This window comes from Cryptomeria japonica, chromosome 5 (genome assembly GCF_030272615.1).
Source record: "Cryptomeria japonica chromosome 5, Sugi_1.0, whole genome shotgun sequence".
Classification (NCBI taxonomy): Eukaryota; Viridiplantae; Streptophyta; class Pinopsida; order Cupressales; family Cupressaceae; genus Cryptomeria; species Cryptomeria japonica.
Window position 1 is genome coordinate 184913471 of NC_081409.1, and position 21001 is coordinate 184934471.

At 35.3% G+C, this 21001-nt stretch overlaps 1 protein-coding gene across 1 annotated transcript in view; it reads right to left on the reverse strand.

Annotated features, from left to right (window-relative positions):
* Positions 1 to 6699: 6699 nt before the first annotated feature.
* The window catches only part of LOC131060894 (stress-response A/B barrel domain-containing protein HS1), a 33315-nt gene continuing 19013 nt past the window's right edge, over positions 6700 to 21001 (reverse strand). The window contains exon 2 of the mRNA XM_057994330.2: positions 6700 to 7202. Coding sequence (XP_057850313.2) covers positions 7016 to 7202 — 187 coding nt within the window. The 3' untranslated portion in view covers positions 6700 to 7015. The remainder of the gene's footprint in view (positions 7203 to 21001) is intronic.

Sequence of the window (21001 nt, forward strand, 5' to 3'; positions counted from 1 at the left end):
GCACCCTTTCTTTTCATAAGTTTCCAACACCCATTTTAAGCTACAAAAATTCTTTTTTTTTTCATTTTTTTAAAAATGGGCATTATAACAACATTTTTGGGAAAAATCTCAAAATTTTACGCTAATTTATATAGCATCAAATTTGACAAAATGAAAAGCATAAAAGTATTATAACACTCTAGTGATCGAAATCCTACCTTTCAAAAATGAAAGCAATGAGCATAGGGAAAGAAATTTATTAAATACCTCAAATTTAGTCAAAATCCAAAATAAGAAACTCTTCAAACACAATCCACAAATGCACAAATCCACGCTCAAGCACACCCCTCTTCCAATTCATATTCTAATGCATCCAATCTCACTAAATTTGGTTTCCAATTGATTTACCAATCATGAAAACAAAAATTCAAGCATGGAGGGTTTTCGTATTCTTATTTTTCTTCTCAAAATGCAAATTATGCCCAAGTAAACATCTTTTTACCTATTTAACCAATTCAATTTTTAAAATAGAATAATATATTTTCCTTTTCTTTCTAGTTTAATAACATTTAACCCTAAATTTGCCCAAATACAAATAACACATTCCTCATTTAACATTCAACATTTGAATTCACAATTTAAGACTACATAAGCATATTTTTAATTTAAATTACAAAAAACTATAATTTAAACAAAATATACAATCAAATATTCATTGGTCGTTCACATATGGAAAAGCTTCTAGAATCATACCAATGGCAATATCCAAGTCAACACACAGTAAAATAATAGAAAATCATGCTCGAATTGAGTACAACAAATAAGACAAAATAGGTTACGACCAACATGACATCTTCCAATAACCATCGTCAAGGAATAATGCAGACCTACAAAATCAAGTGGAGAAATACCTTGTACCTCCACAATCAATACCATGTCAAGTGTACTTGTGCATATACATAGTATTTGAATCACTTATGATTCTCGATGAGGTACAACATCAAAATCATGAAAACTATCATCCAAGCATACATGTGCATAATCAACAAATAGATAATAGCATAGTCCATAGCATAATAATAATATGAGTGTCTCATAAAGTGAACCCAATACTAGTGCCAATTTACAAAAAGAATGGTGATATGAACAATCTCGAATCAAAATATACAAGTATTGATATATAGATTAGTCTAAAATATGACTAACAAAACGCAAACATGAGAGACATTACAAGGGCTAAGATTATTTTAACTGGGTATGCATCCTAAACTCTTATAATTGGGCAGATGAGATAAGATAGTCTTGATGAATGGATGATATTTCTTTAAATTATAGGATGAAATGAGATGAAAGAAAGTGGGAAGAGATGGAGGATGCAAGTAGAGGGAGGAGATTGAGTTTGAATGGAGGGTCAATATTTCTCTATGTTACATGCTCACACCTGTGTGAGCAAGGAGTGGGTAGAAGTGGATTGAGAATGCATGTGAATATGGACGACCCATAATGTTCCTTGGATTTAGAATGGATGGTGGGGACTAGAGGACAAGGTCTTTTGGGTTTTAGTGGCATGTGTTTGAATTTTAATTTAGAAGAAAATGTGAGAGGTTGATTGATTAGCCTAATCAATTAGCTAGAGAAATTTTGGACTAAGGTTAGTTAATTAATTAAGTAGATTTAATTAATCAATATTCGAGATGTGAAGGGATAAGTTCATAAAAAATATTAATCATCTCTCCACTTAACTGCTTTGAGAACCCTGGCATTAGTTGTAATTGAATCTTTTCTGGCACTCCTTACTTCATCAAGAATTAAGGGTATTTGATTGATGGCTTTAGCTGTAGTTTATGTTTGCATGTCCCATATAAGGTTTCTTCTAATGTGGTGGTCATAGTTGAATGTGATGTGGCTACTAGGGCATTTATTTTGATAAAGGTGGTGTCTAGCTCAAAACAAGCATCATTTGGAGTTGTGACAAGGTCGATATCCCTTTTACAAACCTTTTGTGTTGCAAGAAGCCTTTCATATGGACAATCATCCTCCCCAATCCTCATCTACAACCAAGATGTGATTGATGATGTAAAAGTTTTTTCTAATGTTGGATTGATATACAAATTCAATTATTGATGGCCCTCTCTTTATAACTTGCATCAATGGGTGTTGAAGTCTTGGAGATCTCCTACGAAGGATAAATTTGAGCTCTATCCTTGTCTTAGGAGATTTTTTATTATGAATTTTCACTCTCTTGTAGATATGCAATCAATGTTCGATTGTAGGCTATGGATGTTGTATTATCATCTCTCTCGCTCAAGCCATGGTTTCTTTCATTCAACAATATTTCTAAGCCACTAAACATCATGCCATTCTTGGTTAGATTACTTAATATCCCCCTCCATTTTTGGTGTGTCTCTTTCCTTAAATATATTAGTAACGTGATTAACCATTTTCTTAGGATTGATGTCTCTTCTTCAAATTTTTCCACACCACCTTTGCTTATATTTTGGTTGGCATTAATATTTCCAAGGCTCTTCCTATGGATATAATCCTTATGGTGGAGGAAAGGCCCTAGACCTAACTGCTCAATTATGAGGGTCTTCCTTTCTATTTTGAAATATGTCTTTCTACCGGACACCTTGCTTTTGGTTACCCTTAGTCTTGTCATAGATTGGTGGATTCATCTACTTGGTATTATAAATATCTATACTAATCACTTGAATGTTGGTGATTTTTCTAATTCTAAGGATTGTGGTTCTCTTATGGATTCCCCAAATTTTGATGGGCCTCCTCAAGGTATAGGTCCCTCTATGACAAATGTGGCTTCAACACCTTCTTTATTTCTTAATGGAATGCCTTCTCCTAGCTACATTCTAGTTGCTACTCCTTTTCAACCTAAAAATTTTAGAGAGTGTGCTAGTAGAACCCTTTTCCTTGCACATCTTTGGATTTTGTGCAAATTTTGTCCTCTTTGGTTAGACGCTCTTCTTTTCATGTGGTGGAACAAGTTGAGGCAACAAAAGAGGATTCTCCTCTCCTCTCCCCTAGATTTGAGGACTTGCAAAATGGTGTGTCATAGACTATCATCTAAAGAAGGAAGAGAGGTCTTCCTAAATATGTATCTATTTCCAATTCACATGTTTTGGAAGTATAAATTGTTAGGTGGGGGTCTAATTGTTAGGTGGGGGTCTAGTATTGTGAAGGTTGTTGATCATTTGGTTGTTTTTTGGTTGGATATTTTTATTGGGTTGATATCATTGTGGGGTAGCTCGGCTACAGTTGCATTGTTGTTTGGCTTTTATTTTAATGGTTGTCTATCATAAAGGATTTCAAGGACCTTTCAAAGCCTATTTTACCCATATATTAAAAAACATTAGAGATTTGAAGGGTGTTAATATGACATTGATGGAATTAATTGATTATGATATTAGTTGAATTAATTAATTGACATGATTAAATTGGTAGAATTAATTCATTTGTGACAAAGCATGATTAATTTATCTATGGAAAAGATTAGTTTGTTTGGATATAATTAGCTAAATTAATTTAATATTGATTTACTTAATTAATTTGCAAGAAATTTATGTGAAGAATTCAAAAGAAATTAAAGGTGTCTTCAATAAGTTACAAATTAAAACAAGGAAGAAACGTTTTTGAGGTAGTACTCACATAACCTCTAAAGTTAATTCAAAAAATCAAAATCCAATTAAACCTCGGTTAAGAAGATCTATATTTAATCTTGTATCAAATACCTCAAGAAATATTAAAAAAAATGCTAGGAAGTCTACTTATAAATCTAGGAAATGGAAAAGCGTCTCAATTGACTTTTGGAATTTGGACCATCTTACTTTTAAAAAACTTACACCCCAAAGAATCTTTCACAATATATTCAAGTAAATCAAATTTGACTATAAGGTTCTAGTAGTTTAGCTCTACAACAAGATATAGTTACCATATGGTATAACAATGTCATTATGTGTAGTACAATTAGTTCTTGTGGAATTTCAAGGATTTAACACTAGTAGGTTTAGATATGTATTATTGTGGTACATAAAACTTCAATAGTGGTGATAATAATGCAAGGGTCATCTTTGAATTATGGTTTGCAAATTAATGGTTGCAATATAAATTAGTGTTATTAGACTCACTAGTTACTCAAGAAATTTGTCAAGTACTAAGTTGAACCAAGCCATCTAATCCCTATAGACTTGGTTATGGGTCCTAGAAAGTTTTTCCTTAACTTGCTAAGTTTTAAAGACTTGTTATGACTTAGAGTCGTGGTGGTCAAACTCAAATGTAAAAAAAACATTAATATTGAGTTTTTTTTCCTCCAAACCACACAACATCATTGCTCTTCAACCCTACTAGGAGCTACCACCCCAAAACTCCCCTCTTTTTTAAAAAAAGAAGAAAACAAGATCATTTTGGGTTATGTCAAATAGAAAAGCAATGTATTTTTATTCTCTCAAGTTTTTCCCAACTAAATCCCAAATCAAATATAGTTATACATTTGATTTGTTAATTTTATCCTAATGTTGAGTAAATAAAACATTTATTGTTATTGTACTAGCAATTAGTTTGATTGTTGGTAGTAAGAGTCTCATACGTATACCAATTAACTAGATAAGTGACTTATGTAGGTTGATATTTGTGGGAACTTGTTGTGACTCTTAGCGGCTATATAACTTATGTAATCTTCTTGTGTTGAATAGAACAAAGTTTCAAATATTCTTTTGTACTCTCTCTATTTGTTAACACTTTGTTCTAGAAAAAAACAACCGATCAAAAAAGTTCAATATGCATGAATGCAAATTAAATTTTTTCATTGCAACAAAATGCTTAGATTTATAATAATAATGATACAAAAGATGTAAAAGATACTCTATATAAACAACAAATGGAAAATTTTAACTACTTAACCACAACACAACCTAATATTGTATACTCAATCAACATACTACGTCAATTCATGTTTAATCTACATGAGATATTGAAAAACAACCAAAAAAAAATTTCACCACCAACAATGAAATATTAACTTCGGCATTAAATACACTAATCATTTGATTAATTAAGTTAATAGTTTATTCAAATTATGAGTGGGAATAATCTAGATAATAGAAAATATACCACTAACTACGCATTCAATATAAGATTTGGCATTGTGTCAAACAAGTAGCCAATCATAACAAGAAAATATAATGCATCATGTAGTGCTACCTAAAGTACATTCTTGAAAATGTGGGAGAAAAGCAAGGACCAATGCCTCTAAATTTTGACAATGAGATTTTAAAGAAATTGACAAAACCCAATTTTATCATGCTAAACCAAAACAAATTAAAATTCAACTTCAATTAGTAAGAAAAAATATTCACCCAAGAGAGATTGGCTCGATGTGTTGTCACAAAAATGAAAATGTAGTTGATGTATTGACTAAGCCTTTGGGAAAGATAATTTTTGTAATATGTAGAGATGTGCTAAGTATCTGATCAAAGTAGCTTCTAATTGATTAGTTTATTGTCTTTAAAGTTAATTCCATGATGGGTGCATATTAGAAACTTCATCTCCTTATAAAGAAAAAATCATTTCATGATTTTTGCAATTTGCCAAGTCTTTCCCAAATTTGAGTGCTGAGTCCAAGTCCAAGACTGGTAACTATAATGTAATCTAATCGATATGAAAAGTGAATAACATACATGAAATCTCATAGGGAATTTAAAACATCAATAAACAGTCGTCTTCTATATATTCAGATTTCTTTTATTGGAAGTAAGCTCCCAACAAAGACATAGCATTCCATTGCAGTTAAATTGTCTATTGTTACCTTAAGATCCTAAATGTTCTGTATTACAAACACCATGTGCAAGTCAATCATGGAACAACGTAAGTCTTTCTTCGAGAAAGAAGCATAGCCACACACAGATAATTAAGGAGTATTTTCTCTTATTCCAGCATGGGAGCTTCATAAACCAGGTAAGAGTGTTGGCTAGGCACAAACCAACAAAATTACTTTCAACATTATACCTATATACTCATTGAAGCTGCCAGTTTCTGCCCATGATATAAAGTGAAATATTGAACAAAGAAATGAAATTAGAACCCAAAAAAGAGGGCTTAATCTGTATAACTGACAAACTTCAGATCACTTTGGAAGTAATTTAATGCAAACTTACATGCAACAAAGTAGTCTGCTGTCAACATTTTAAAAAATTAAGCTAAGACCTGTACTCCTCTGTATAATTACAATCAAAAACCTTCCTCAAACAAAGTGCATGCCTTATAATCAATAACTTCAAATTTTTCTATGGCAGCATCTGATCAGCAAATTCCATTGTGTTTGCATTGCCTATTTTAACCTTTGTGCTCGTAAATGCTCTTGATTTCAACATATCGTCCAAATCAATCGTAGAACAACGTAAGTCAGTTTTCTTATAGAGAGCACACATAGTCAAAGAGTAAGATTCCTTTGTTCCAATAAGGGAGCCTCGTAAGGAAGGCATGTTGACTATGCTCAAACCTAAAAAGTTAATCTTTTAGATTGAAATCTTTACCTTTGCCCATGTACTCATTCAAGCTGTCAGATCCTTCCATGAAAGAAGCAAACATAATGCAAGAACCAGAAATGGATGCGACATCAGAAGATTCTCAAAGAAATAATACATAGCAGATTAACGTGGAACAAAGCAGCATATTATTAAACATTTAAAGATCCTGAATACCATGATTAGATATCTCAAACTTTGTGAAAGCTCAACCTTATACTCTTTCATTGTTGAATTTCAGAATACCAATTTAACACAAATAATACTGTTCTGTATTTTATTCATTCAATACAAATTACATATTTATTAAAAAATGAATATATTATATTATAGGAGGGTTGTTCTACCTCCTATAACTACTCCTTTACATAGATAAGTTGGTTTAACAACTCACAATACAAACAAATATTTGCACGACTACTATATTATTCCTCACATGATATTTTAACAAACTATAACAAACCTAATAATGTTAACATTCCTAACACATATAACTCCCACCTTCAGATAAAGCGCATTGGCTTATAATCAATAATAATAAATTTGTCCATTGCTGGTAGTATCTGATTAGCAAATTCTACGTGAGTGGGATGGGCTAGATAGGCATCACGACCTTCAATATTGTCAAATGTACATTCAAAAACGTGTGTGAAGCCTTGTTGCTGATTTTCAACGCTAACATCCTCTCCCCTGGAAAAACAAAACAAAAAATGAATGTAAAGGTCATTCATTAATCTACTACAATAATGTAGTTCCATGATCCATCAATCCAGGCAAATAGAATTTTCGATTCAAAACCACTATCAACAACAGAGAACTGGATGCCATTCTAGCATAGAAAAAGAAACTTGACCAGGTATTTGTTGCAGTTAAAAACATTACATGTTCATAACTCTAAGGTTTTTAATGGACTTTAATATAATAATACTAAAACCCAAAATTTACATTTCAGAATGGCGTACAGAGAAGCCAAGAAAAAGCTCACTAGCCAGTTGCATACTACAATTGCAGGTTGATCTACTTGTATGTTCAAGAGTCAGACAAGAATACAACATCATAATCAAGTTTAGCTGCAGCTAATGATACAATAGCTTATTAGATGTCCCTTGTCATCAATGACATTTTAATTACTTGCCTAGCATCCAACCAGGGTTCTGTGACACGTTACTTATGGTTGACTGCTAACCCAAAATGGGACACAAGTGCCAATCAAGCTTGGTCAAGATTGATGGCAAGGGTGATGTACCTGTGGAAGTGTACAAAGGAAGATGAGAAAGTGATCCAGGAGCATCCAAGGGTGTAAAAGCAATCTTGCATCATCCAAAAAAAATTATTTAATTTTATGTTTTCTGGTTAAAATAATTAACTTTTACCAGATTACCAAGGAAACAGTTTCATTGTAACCAGCAGTAACAAAGAGCACAGTTATAATATATGCATGGGAAAATAATTTTATTTACTTATTTTATTTTCCAAAATTGATGAAGGGCGTTGGAATTAGTGGACCTGTCATTTAATTTTGAAATCTTGCTTGACACTTTGTGGAGGTTATGGCAGGAAATTGCATGCATAGGTCAAGAATGGCAAGTTTCTAATTAAGGTAGTCATGAATCATAGATTCCACACATGCATGCAAGATGGTGGAGGAATATTTTAAATGCTATTTCGAATAAGGGAATTGGTGAAGACCACTTCAAGAAAAATCTAGCACCTAGACAAGAGTCAAAAGTTTAAAAATTAGCAATATTCAATTATTTCAAATTTTGGCAGCGCTTTTGGGGAGAATATTCCCTGGCATCCTTGGTTGGCGTCCAAGGAGTTATGCTTTGGTTGATGGGAGAGTTTGAATAAAGGAAAAAAGTTTAGCTAGTTGGAGGATTTGGGAAAGTGTTGGTGTTGAAGACCTCAAGTTTGTTTGCAAGTGAAGCCGCTATTAAACTTCATGCTTGCTATCTTTGATGTAATGGAGCCCATGCCGCTGTAGATTGTGGTACTTGAAACCCATTTTAATGTAATGCTGATTTGAGGCCATTTCCTTGAAATTGAATAGAAGAAGTTTCCTGTATGCAACTAATTATTTCAAGCTGTTTGCTGATTTGCAGCATAATAATTCAAATCATTTTCTAGTTTGAATGTGTGTGTTTGAAAGGGAGAGTCTCCCTCCATCAAGTGATATCAGAGCAAGATTTCTTGAGTGTGCAGATAGAGGGCCAAACATGAGACAATTTGCACTAGAACCTGAGGGTGTTGGTAAGAGGATGTGTCCAGGTTTTGGGGGGTTGTAGATTGTAAAGATGGAAAAGAGAAAAAATAAAATAAAATTTGCGATTGGATGGACTCTAAGGATTCTTGTAATTGTGAGAAGAAAAAGAAATTAAGAGATAAAATGATAGCTGAGATGCAGCAACAATTGAATGATTTAAGCACGGAGTTTGAAAAAAAGAGAAAAAGAAAAAAATAAAAAGGGTAAGGCTGAGTCCTATATTTCTTTTGATAAAAAATTATGTACAGGTAAATTTGCGTGTGCCAAAAAGGAGGATAAAGAGGACGAAAAAGAAGAGATTGCAACATGTCTTGTTGAAGGAATCAAGGAAGTGGTGAAGAAAATTGCAGCTTAAGGTAAAAAGAAAAAGAGGAAGAAGATGTGAGTAGAGAAGAGGTTACAGAGACAAAGAACGGTGAGGTTGCAGTAGAAAGCACTTTCCTCTTGAAAAGTGGTGATGGTTCATAGTTTTCATTCTTATGATGAAGATGAGGAAGTGGATGTTGATTTGCATTTAGATAAAATGGGGAAAGTGGAAGAAGAGATGGATACAAAGGTAGTGGTCAAGTTAGATGAGGTAAATATAGAGGAGAAGGTAGAAATTATTTATTTCTATGACACTGTTAATAAAAATTTGTATTTAGATGTTGCAGAGGGATTTTGGTGGAAGAGGCGGGATTATGGTGGGTCGAATCCCATGAGAGAAGAGGTGAAAGGAAAGTACAACTGGTGGAGGAGGTTGGTCAATGGTGGACATAGTTCCACAAGAGGAAGGAGTGAAGAGAATATTTGGCAAAGAAAGAGTGGAGCAATTCCAACCAAATGCTGGAAGAGGAGAAGTATTAAGTATTTTGAAGCACCTTTTGTAGTGATGGAGTTCATTGAAGGTTGTTTACAACCCAAAAGGATGGTTCTACAATGCAACTCCATTTTGTGAACGGCTCACAATATTTTTACACCCTGAGTGCTTGAAGCACGAGCATCCAACGGTGTAAATTTGTAAAAGCAATCTTGTATCACCCAAAAAAGATTTATTTAATTTTATGTTGTGGTGAATAAAAATTTGTTGTGGTTAAAATAAATTCTACCCAATTACCACAGTGAATTAGTTTCATTGTAACCAGCAGCAACCAAGAGCACAGTTATAGATTATGCATGGAAATAATTTTGTTCACTTATTTTATTTTCCAAAATTGATAAGGGACGTTAAAACTTGGAATTAGTGGAATAACTTGTCATTTAATTTTGGAATCTTGCTTAACACTGTTAGAAGTCAAGAATGGCAAGTTTCTAATCAAGACAGTCAGCAGTCACAGATTCCTTGTATGCATGCACATCATGAGGGTGGAGGAATAGTTTTAATGCCTTTTACCTATTTTGGATGTGGAAATTGGTGACGACCACTTCAAGAAAAATCTAGCACCTATACAGGAGTGACAAGAGTTTAAAATTAGCAATATTCTATTATTTTCATATTTTGGCGTGGGTTTTGAGGAGAATATTCCCTAGCATCCTTGGTTGGCATTCCAAGAGGAGATATATTTCCATTTGACTGTGGTTGATGGGAGAGTTTTAACAGAGAAAAAAAATGGTTGGAGGATTTGGGAAAGTGTTGAAGTTACAGCTGCAGGGTAGTGAAAGAACTCAGACTTGTTTGTTTGCAGGTGAAGCTGCCATTAAATTTCATGTTTGCCATCCTCAAAAGTGTAGAAATCATTGATGTAATGCAACCCATGCTGCTGTAGATTGCGGTTCTTGAAACCCATTTTGATGTAAAGCTGATTTGAAGCCATTTCCCTAAAACTGAATAGAAGTTTCCTGTATGCAACTTCTTATTTCAAGTTGTTTTGCTAATTAGCAGCATATTAATTCAAGTTGTTTTCTAATTTGAATGTGTATGTTTGAGAGGGAGAGTCTCCCATCAGGAAAGCAAGAAAAAGATTTCAATTTTCAAGCAAGGAACCAGAAATATTAGTCTTCAAAAGCAATAATGCTTAGAATTGTTACAAAGAATGGAAGGGAAAGGAAGGGTAGTAAATAAAAAGCACAAAAGATGAGAAAGGAAGCAAGAGCGAATGAAAGGAATGATACAAAGAACCAAAAACTAAACACAGATTAAATGGTTAAATATATCAAATATCATCTATAAGTTCAGTCTAATTATGCATAGCAGGCCGCAGATGAAAATTCATGCAATCCTTTCACATAAGAAAATAAAAAACTCACATTGCAAAATACAATTCTTTAAAATCCCAAGTGGACAGCTCTTAGTCTAATACTGTCAATCATTAGCAGAGTACATGTGTACAGTAATCGCACAATAGAACAGTTTAAGGTTGAACTTACCCAGGTTAACATGAGAGAGATATGTCATATGCTGCCCAGTTTACTATGGTTTCAGATACACAAACCAATATCATATTCCAAAGCCATTTGTACACCTCAGTCTCATAAAATCAACAGAAGAACTTTCCTCTTGTTCAAAGAGATGCTCAACGGAATTGCAGAGAGATCGAATATCAGAGCCTAGATCGATTTATAATCTTGTGTTTGTCATTAGAAAATCAGCAACCCTCAAACTCAGAGGATAGTCAGAGACCTTTAAGCATTACAATCAAGTTAGATCACTGGTATTTTCCCAGAAAGTTTGCTCAACCAAAGCAGAACTTTGGAATTACAATCACATGAATCATATTAATAACCTCATTTACAAGATAATGGAAATGCCTCCTCGACAGAAACTATCTAGCTATAATAAGGCTGAGTAATTGTGATAATTATTAAACATGTGTACTGTATAATTGCTGAAAATCGAACACCTGGCCAATGGTTTCAACTTTCAACTGTTTTCAACCATTTGCACTTCCAAACTCTTCAATGTCTATCTGACATTGTCAAGCTTATTAATGTATCATTCAAGTGATATATTACAAAACTCATGCTCAAAATCATGCAAGCTGTTGAGTGTTGTGATAAGGGAAAAATTAGGGAAATGTCTTCGATACAAGCTGGAACAGACAAATCTATTGAGAGAATACAAAATCATGTCTCACACAAAATAGAAGTTTGCTGTAAAATAGTTTGGATAGAAACAGAAAAAAGTCAGTTGCTCTAGGGGACCTTTTTCTCTTTCATTCTATAAAGAAAATATCCATTTTTCCACTTAGATTAACAAGATAGGAGGAATTCTGCATGATAGTTTGGGCTCTGTTGATTTGATTTTTTGTTGATCATAATTATATAAATTGCCATCCTGCTTCCCTGTTCCTCTCAATCCATTCTGTTGTGTTTTCCTTGTTCAAGTACCACCACAAAGAGTGACTGCAGGAGAGAAGCAGAAAGGAGAGATATTCTGCATCAATTGGTATCAAAACACATTATAAAATAGCCTTGCAGATGGAGAAACGGGAATAATAAACTCCTAAGGAATGATGGTAATGAATTGCTCATGAAGATTAGAAACAATCGAAGCCATATTTCAGCTGGATGAGACAGAAGCTGAACAAAATAATCTGAGAGACCCAATTAGAGAAGCAGATACCATGGAAAGACTAACGGAAGCCAGTTCAAAACATGGAATTAAAATGAAGGCCAAAGCTTCAGACTTTAATGATGAATCATGATTTAGCCCTGACCTGATGATGAATTGGCTACAAGAACTAGAGAGGCATGGATGAAGGGTATCCAAGGAGAGTAGAGTTCACAGTGGCAAGGATAAAGTCATATGTCACATTATGCTGGGATAACCTCCAAAAACTAAAAGAAGACAAGATCAAATTATGGCCCAAGATGCTAAAACTGCTGTAAGTCAAATTTTCTTACCTGCAAATTATTTGTAGGTGTTCAAACTTCAAAAAAATCCAGAATTTGAGGAAAAAGGAGCTTCCTGTCGTTGAATACAAAAAACAGTTTATGAAATTGCAGATAAGAGCAAATTTCCATGAGGGCGATAAGCTGTCTGTTGCTAGATATGAAAAATGGACTGTGATTCCAACCGCAGGATGAGCTGATCTCAATTAAGCTAAACAAAATGGGTGATGCCAATCACTATACTTTAAAAGCTAAGGAGAAAGTGGACTGAGGTAAGGATTAGTTATTGAGCAAGAAAGGCAATAAGACCACCTTGATAAGAAAAGGGAGTTCCTCAAAAACTATCAAGAACAAAAACACTTGAGGAAGGCCAAAAAGTGAAGCCAAACTCCAAAGAAAAGGAAGGCTTGAAAAGTAGAGAAAAAGGACAAACAGTTGGTTACAGAAAGCCATTCAAATTTTTCATATGTAGTGGCACCCATAAAGTGCAAGATTGTCCACAAAAACCCCAAATGCACAGTGGAGGCTCAATAAGAATATGCAACACGAGAAGCTGAAGCAAAGACCCAAGCGAACTTGAGGTTGCAAAGGGCACTACTATCAAGAAACAAAAAGCTATCATCGCTGAATTTTGCAGATGAGACTTGTTTCAAATAGGTACCTAGTTCCCAAGTCTCTAGGACTTGTTTCAACTAGATCAAGACAGGACTTGCCAAGTTTGGGTGAGTCTGGAGCCTGGACAAATCTTGCAACTATGGTTTTTACTTTGCTTTTTCTTAATGGATCCTAGTGGCTATTCATTATTTTAAATGTTTCATATGCATATCCCTAAATATTAAATAAGAATTCTCCAATAGACAGCCTAGTAATGCCTTGCTGTAAAGCTTAATATATATCATATTCTAATCTGTTTAAAGTTGATGCTCACAATTGCCCATAATTGAGGAACAGTATTCTTCCAAGTTGCTGCTCCCTGCTCTTCAATTGATTACTCGTCATTCTTCAAAAAAGCTGCTAGGTGACTCTTAGATTTTCATTTAACCATCCCAGAGCCATCTGTTCTTTGTTTTCTTGCTATCGTAATGTCCTTTTTTGGGATTGCAACTATGCTTTCTTTCCAGTTCAAAAACTGAATAATATTTTACCATTAATTAATTCAGATTTTATATTTTGAAAATCTAGGGATTATGCCTGAACATTTTTGACATTCCAGATTTCAGTTTAATTTTTTAATTTTTCCACAAAATTTAGATTTTCAGATTTAATTATAGTTCAAATTCCAGAACTCCCAGAATTTTGAATTTATTAGCAGTTAATGTTTTAGTTAAGATACTCCAATTTTGCTTGATTTTCAATTTTATAATTTGTTTGTAATGTTTGATAAGTTAGAGCTCATAACAATTAAGCTATGGAAAGATGGCAATGTGGCTAGTAACATCCCTCCCTATCCTCAAGTAATCCTTGCACTCAATGCAAGATCCGATAATATTTAAGCTCAACCATTGATCCATAAAAGCGGGTTCTTGAAAGGGTGCAAAAGCACCATTCCACTGTGACTGAATTGCATGTCATTTTGATATATTCCAAGTGAATATGTTCAAGCTTTTGTGAGACCGGTGTTGATGTGTTTTTTAGCACAATTGAACACAGAAAAAAATACCAAATGTATTCTATCCTCTCTTGATCAAAATCTTCTTGGATGCTAAATGATGTGATCAACCAAGACGACTCCAAGGTTTCTATAGTCAGGTCATGACGTGTGGATAGCTCAATTAGTTAATGTGAGTGTTGGTAATCCAAGGGGACTTACATTGAATACTTGAATGCTTGAATTGCTGGAACTTAGATTCTAACTACTTGCTTGGAAAATAAAATAGCAAACGAGATAGGGTTTGAGGCAACTATACTACTAAGAATGCAGGAGACAATGAATAACCTTTGGTGAAACTCGACTAAGCCTTGCTTTGACATGCAAAGCAACAACTCTACAAAGCTTAGTGCGATCTTCTAAGGAGAGCAAAAAATAATGTTCAAATCACTATCAACGACAAGGATACCATCAAGGTACAAATAGCAATTGAAGATTATCTCATTTAAGAATTCCAATTGACTACACAAGGCAAACTTACAATCAGCACATTGCTAGTGGTATGGATATGTGAATTCCATCATTAGTCATTCATAATTCCTTTCATTCAACTAAACAACATGAAAGCAAATTGTGAAGTAGAGACCATGCAACATGTTGAAATAACACATCAAATTCACCATAGCTTCAATGAAATCATATGCTCTTTACAACAAAGTCGAGGCAACAATCTTTGCCTTCTCCTAATCTAGCTTCTATTCTATTCTTCTTACTCTTGAACTATTAACTATTATTAACCCTTTACAAATGAGAAAATTGAGCCTTATAAAGATAGCTCTTTACGATGAATGGCTCAGATCAATTTGAGATCAATGGTCGAGATTTTACAATAAAACTTTAATTAGGGTTTGTTACAACAAACTTCCTTCTGGCCAATAAGATCATTAAAATGAATTGGACACATGTCCATCTTGATTTCTAACCAGTGAGAATTGAGGTTAGGTACATAAAATAGTATTTGATGAGGCACCATGTGTCACTTGCTCCACCATGAGATGAATCAGGTTCATTGAACTTGGACTTGCTAATGTGGAAGTAACTTGATTGGCTGAATGCGAATAGGATGCCACATCAGCCTATTCTAAAACTATCTCCGTTCCTTGATCATGTTCACTCTTCTTTACTCTAACTTGAAAATTTTCCTCCTTGTGATGCATTCACAATCTCAACCTTTGAATCATGAAGTATTTCCTTCCTTAACCTTCTTTGACCTTGAACTTCCTTGCCTTGGACTTGGAACATGTTGTTGTCTTGAAAAGTAGACTTTGATCCTTTGGAATACATGTGACATATATCCTTCTTCATGCAACTTTGAGGTATCTTCTATCATGTTGATGACCTTGATGTTGAAATGTAAAGCATGTCCTTCCCTTGGAACATTGAGCCAGACCTCAATGTGTGGATCTCCTTGTTGACTTAGCTCAAATGTGTTGATATGGTGATACTCTTTATTTCTACACTTTCAAGCTTTAAGCCTTCCTCTATGATGCAAATTCGCCTTCTCCAAGTTGCCTTGATTCATAGTGGTATCTCCCCTGACAAGAAACTGCATGAAGCTAGAAGTTAGAACATTTGAAGGATGATTTAAAACTTAATTTCAAAAAATATTCCTAAGTTCTGATTGCTTCTTGTGAATACAAATGCTTTCAGGTTTACAAAATCAAAACTTAGAATCATTTATGTTAAATCTTGGAAAATAGCATGATAGTTCATTCAATTTGCATTTCAAAACCTAAATTTTGTGACCCTGGAAGTCTGATTATTATTCAGAAAATCTGAGATATATCTCTCTTTCTTAACTTCTGGAGCAATTGATGAGACCTTATATCTTAATTTCTGAGACAAATGTGTCTTTAACCAGCACTTGGAATGCAAAGCAATTTAGGCTTTGGTCTTTGACCTATCCTTTTGATTTCTTCCTCCACGAATTGATGTTTGAAGCTCTTTCTTTCTAGCTGTAATGAATGAATTTGTGATGCTGATTAAGGCGAATCTGTGCGTCTAAGGCCAGCAAACTTCTTACTCCAAGCAATGTCACCAACTTTGAGCAATTTTCTTCCTCCTATCTGCTGTACGAATTTGTTGCTAATCGAAATTGCTCCTGAGCGAATTTGTGATCTGCACTTGCATTTATGTCATTCAAGGGTATTCTTCCTTCTACTTATACAATTTGGGGTTTGAAGTCACACCCTTTCATGTTCCATGCCAGCCGACTTAGCATCTTAATGTTTTTTTTATCAATGAATTCACACTCATTCAGCCTCCTTTAGAAATCTGACTTTAGGAAGTGGATTGAGCAATTTTCTAAGTTGAAATTTAAATCGCCTTTCCTCATATGATTTTGTTTAACCTCCAGCTGTCTTGGTTCAAATTCGCTTTGTCATTTGTCTTAACTCGTTTATTTAGAGGTTTGATTTTAGACTTGATGATTTCCAACCTTCATCCTTGCAACTTAAAAGTCTCATGTCTACACCTTTGTTTAGCGAATTCACCTCCCTTATCTTTCCAGGGAACTTCATATCATCCAACTTACATCTCTCAAACTTCTTGGTGTTCAGATCTGTTTCATTTTACCTTCTTAAATCTATTTGAGCTTTTGTGAGATTTGTGTCCTTAATCTCTTAAGGGTAGATGTTCGACTTTTATCATCTTTTGTAATGTCCCCTCTTCAGTGACAGGCTACAGGGAGTCAAATTCTGGCCTGCAGCATTCCCCAGGCTAGGATTAATGAACTAAATAAGGGAATGAATGATTAATTTAATTTGTAGCCCAAAAAGCTAATGATTGGAGATTAAAAATTATAACCCATCGATAAACTTAAGTTGGTTTCTCCTATGCAACTAAGCATGGGGGACATTTAATAATTAATACAACTTATAATATTTGCCTAAGTTGCCAATGAGGAATCTTCTAGAGACAATCGATGGCTTTTTGGGAGAGGCTGGAGTTTTATTTAAAGGAATCGACTGTGGATTTGGCATTCATTCTTTCATCGCTCAAGTTATTGATTTTTGCTCTGCAAGTTGTTCTTGGCTTCTCAGGATGAAACCCCTGGAAGTTGCATGCTTGGACGAAACCCCAAGTAATTTTCAGTACTTTCTTAGTCAGCCGATTTCATCAGCAAGTTCGTGACAGGTTTTAGTGGCAGATTTCCTTTCAGTTGGCTTAGCAGAAGGGTCGATAATCTACAGAACATCTGGGCGCCCAACAGCAGATGATTAACCAAGTAAAATTGCAGATTGGTGGTAATTCTGGAAAATCGTAGCAAGGTGAGGGTCTGAGTCACCAAAAGCAGCGAACTGAAGGTGCTAGACAAATTACATCATCAGCAATGAACCTGATAACTTATGCATGTCTGAAAAAGACATAGCCGATCCCTACAGCAAGCTGGGACCATCCAAGTTGCTGCAAATGGGTTAGTTTCAATCAGCCATAACTATGGGATTGTTTGATATGGTTCTTATCTACATGCGAACCCAATCTGTGTAGAGAACTCCTAATCTCCAGTTAATAAATAAAATCCGTTTATCCTGTTTCCTAACCTTCTGTTTGATAGTGAAGCAAGTAAAAATTGTGTGGGATAAATTAGTTTACATTTAAAACACATTGTCTATTAAAACACATTGTCTATCAAAGGCTCTTGTTGTATAGGAGATAGAATATTATAGTGGTATCAAAACAAATTCATAAATTCCATCAAAATTCAGACAATAGGATATTTCAGAAGCAAGGCCACCACTACGCCAAAAGCCTAGACTGGTTGTGAATGGCGCCCAGTGGTGTTAAGAGTGGGGTTTTCCGTCCCACCAGAGTGCCAGCACAGACCAGCCCCCTCATGGACACGTGGTTGCCCGATCGTGGGTGGGTCCCAGCCCTGGGTACATGCCTAGCGGGAATCCACACCACCGCAGCATTTAGGCTGCGACATCACAGCCCACCATGCTTCACGGGGCTCGACCTTGGCTCTGATACCAAGCAAGGCCACCACTACGCTAAAAGCCTAGACTAGTCGTGAATGGTGCCTAGTGGCGTTAAGAGTGGGGTTTTCCGTCCCACCAGAGTGCCAGCGCAGGCTAGCCCCCTTGTAGACACGTGGTTGCCCGATCGTGGGTGGGTCCCAGCCTTGGGTACATGCCTAGCAGGAATCTGCACCACCACAGCATTTACGCTGGGACATCACATCTTTAGTTATCTCTCCCACAAACTGAGGTTGGTTTGCATCTTCTTTCTTTCTTAGGAAGATCGACTTCCTATTGCTAGAGGTTGACCTTGAACTTCCTTCTCATTGTTGAGAGTTAAGTTTATAAGTTTTAGCTTCTCATCATAGTGCTTGTGAATTCCGACCAACCTAAGTTGATCCGCAGGATGCTCTTTATTACCCCAAATCGAAGTGTTTGAGCTGAGCGACTTAGTTTAATCAACCTTCTCATTTTGCAAAAGTTATACCTTAGTCACTTAAGAAGATAAAACCTTCTCCCATAGACCTTGCTCATGATCTTAAGTTAATTCACCTTGTCATCTTTTGGGAAATTCGCCTTCCTTTAACTCAAATTGATTTGCATTTCTTTCTCATCATTGAAGGTTGAAATTGATTAATTAAACTTTCCAACTTAAGTTGGTGCGCAAGAGGTTCAATACTTGTTGAGGTCGAAATGCTTTTAATATGCTCTCCATCGGTCTTTCTTGCCAACTTAGATTGATTCTTAGCCTCTTTCTCATCATTGTAGGTTGACTTTCATTTAAGAAATTTCACCTTCTTACAACCTAGGTTGATCCGCAAGCACTTAGAGACTTCCTACCAACCTAAGTTGATCCGCAAGGTCTCATACTTAGAAATTTTTTGGGTTCCTATCAACTTAAGTTGATCCGTTGGCACACTTAGAGACTTCCTACCAACCTAAGTTGATCCGTTGGGTCTTGTTGACGTGTTTTTTATGACTACGTCGAACACAGAATAAAGTTGCCTAATGGTCACTTCACTCTCTCTTGATCAAAATACGATTGCATGCTAAGATTGCAAGAAGTTCAAACAATCGACTCCAAGGTTCCTTCAATGCATGGACGTGACTCAATTGGCTGATGTGATTGCTGGTAATCCAAGGGGCCTTACGTTTGCATCATTCTTTCACTTCTTTGTTGTGGCTGGAACTCCATCATCGGATATGACAATTTTGCGATGCTACTGCTTCGAACGGACTAAAATGAACTGAAAGTAAAAGGGAAAGGGTTCATAAGGATCTGAATCTATTCCTAAGGGCCATGATATCAACAGTTAATGCTTTGGTGGACAAATTCCAAACAAACCAAGCTCTGCTTTGCCAAGTTAAACTACAACTCAACAAGAACCGGTGCAATCTTCTGAGGATGTTGAAGAATTTTCATATTGAGAAAGTGCATTTGAATACCCAACACAACACAATCCAAATCCCCATGCACAATCGAACTTGGGACAAATTTGGGGGTTCAGGCTAACTTTACACTGCAACTTACAATCAGCAAGATGCAAAAATTATGAACCATGGAAATTCATCAAACACCATTACATTCTCTATTGAAATCAAAGCACTATACTACTACTCTAAGTGAGGAAGGTGAAACCATGCAAGTTTTGAAAAAATAACTTAAGTGGACACCATCAGAGAACAATGTTTCACTGTTATTATCTCAAAAACTTATCGCAACAATTTCATACAAAGCTCCCTCTTTTTACAAATGAGGGGGGTCACCCCTTTATATAGGCCTCAGGCCATGATTACATGCAAAACCCTAATTAGGGTTTGCCCAAAAGATTCTCCACACAAGATGCAACAAGGTGGGAATCTCCAATTAATAACCCATCATGCCCATATACAATTAATTCCATCCCATTACAATTAATTACATTCCAGAAGTGTCCACTATGCAATGAATGTACCTTCATGCAAAAATCGCCCATGATGCCATAAATGCACCATCATCTTCTAAATGTGACGGCTGCATGCAAAAGGAATCTATCATAATGCCATAAATGTGACGGCTGCATGCAGAGAGATGCTTCATTAATTCAACATCCATTGACTCGGCTGCCACTTGGCAAGAAAAAAACCCTGGAGAGAGAAAACTTCAAGAGGGAGAATCTCTGACGCTAGAAGTATTTTCTTGAAGTTTTTGAACTTGCCTTGCTCTGGAAAAGATTTTCAATGATTTTTCAACATCTCCTATTTTTTTAGGAATTTTGCACAAATTAGGGTTTCAAGTCCAGGAGGAAGAGAACTCTCCTACGAATCCAAATCTGTAAAACTTTTGAAATTTGGATGTGATTTGATGCCCGAGAATGGATTTTTCAAATTTTTCCTTGGGGGGGGAATTTCTTGTTCAATTCATCCCTGATTCCTTCGTTGCCTTAGAAATTTTATGTTGAATTCATCCTTGGGTGTGATTTCTTCCTTGCTTGGAATTTTGTCCCAAAGGAAGGAATTTCCAACACTTAGCCAAATTTTCACCTTTTCCAGGAATTTCTTCTTCTTGGGTGCAATTCTTCCTAGATAAAGGAATTCATCTCTTTGTGCACTATTCATTCTGGCGCCCTCCACAAGGTCGGGGCGGAAATTCCTCCTGAGGAAGGAATTCAATGTTTTGTGAATTGTCCATGTCTCCTTTTCAACATCCCTATTTTTTAGGGATCCTCCTAAAATTTAGGAGCTAGGTTCATTGGATTAAGAATTTCACCCCGATTCCGAATCTATAAAATTTTCCACACTTGGTTGAGATTTGGTGTCTAAAAATAGC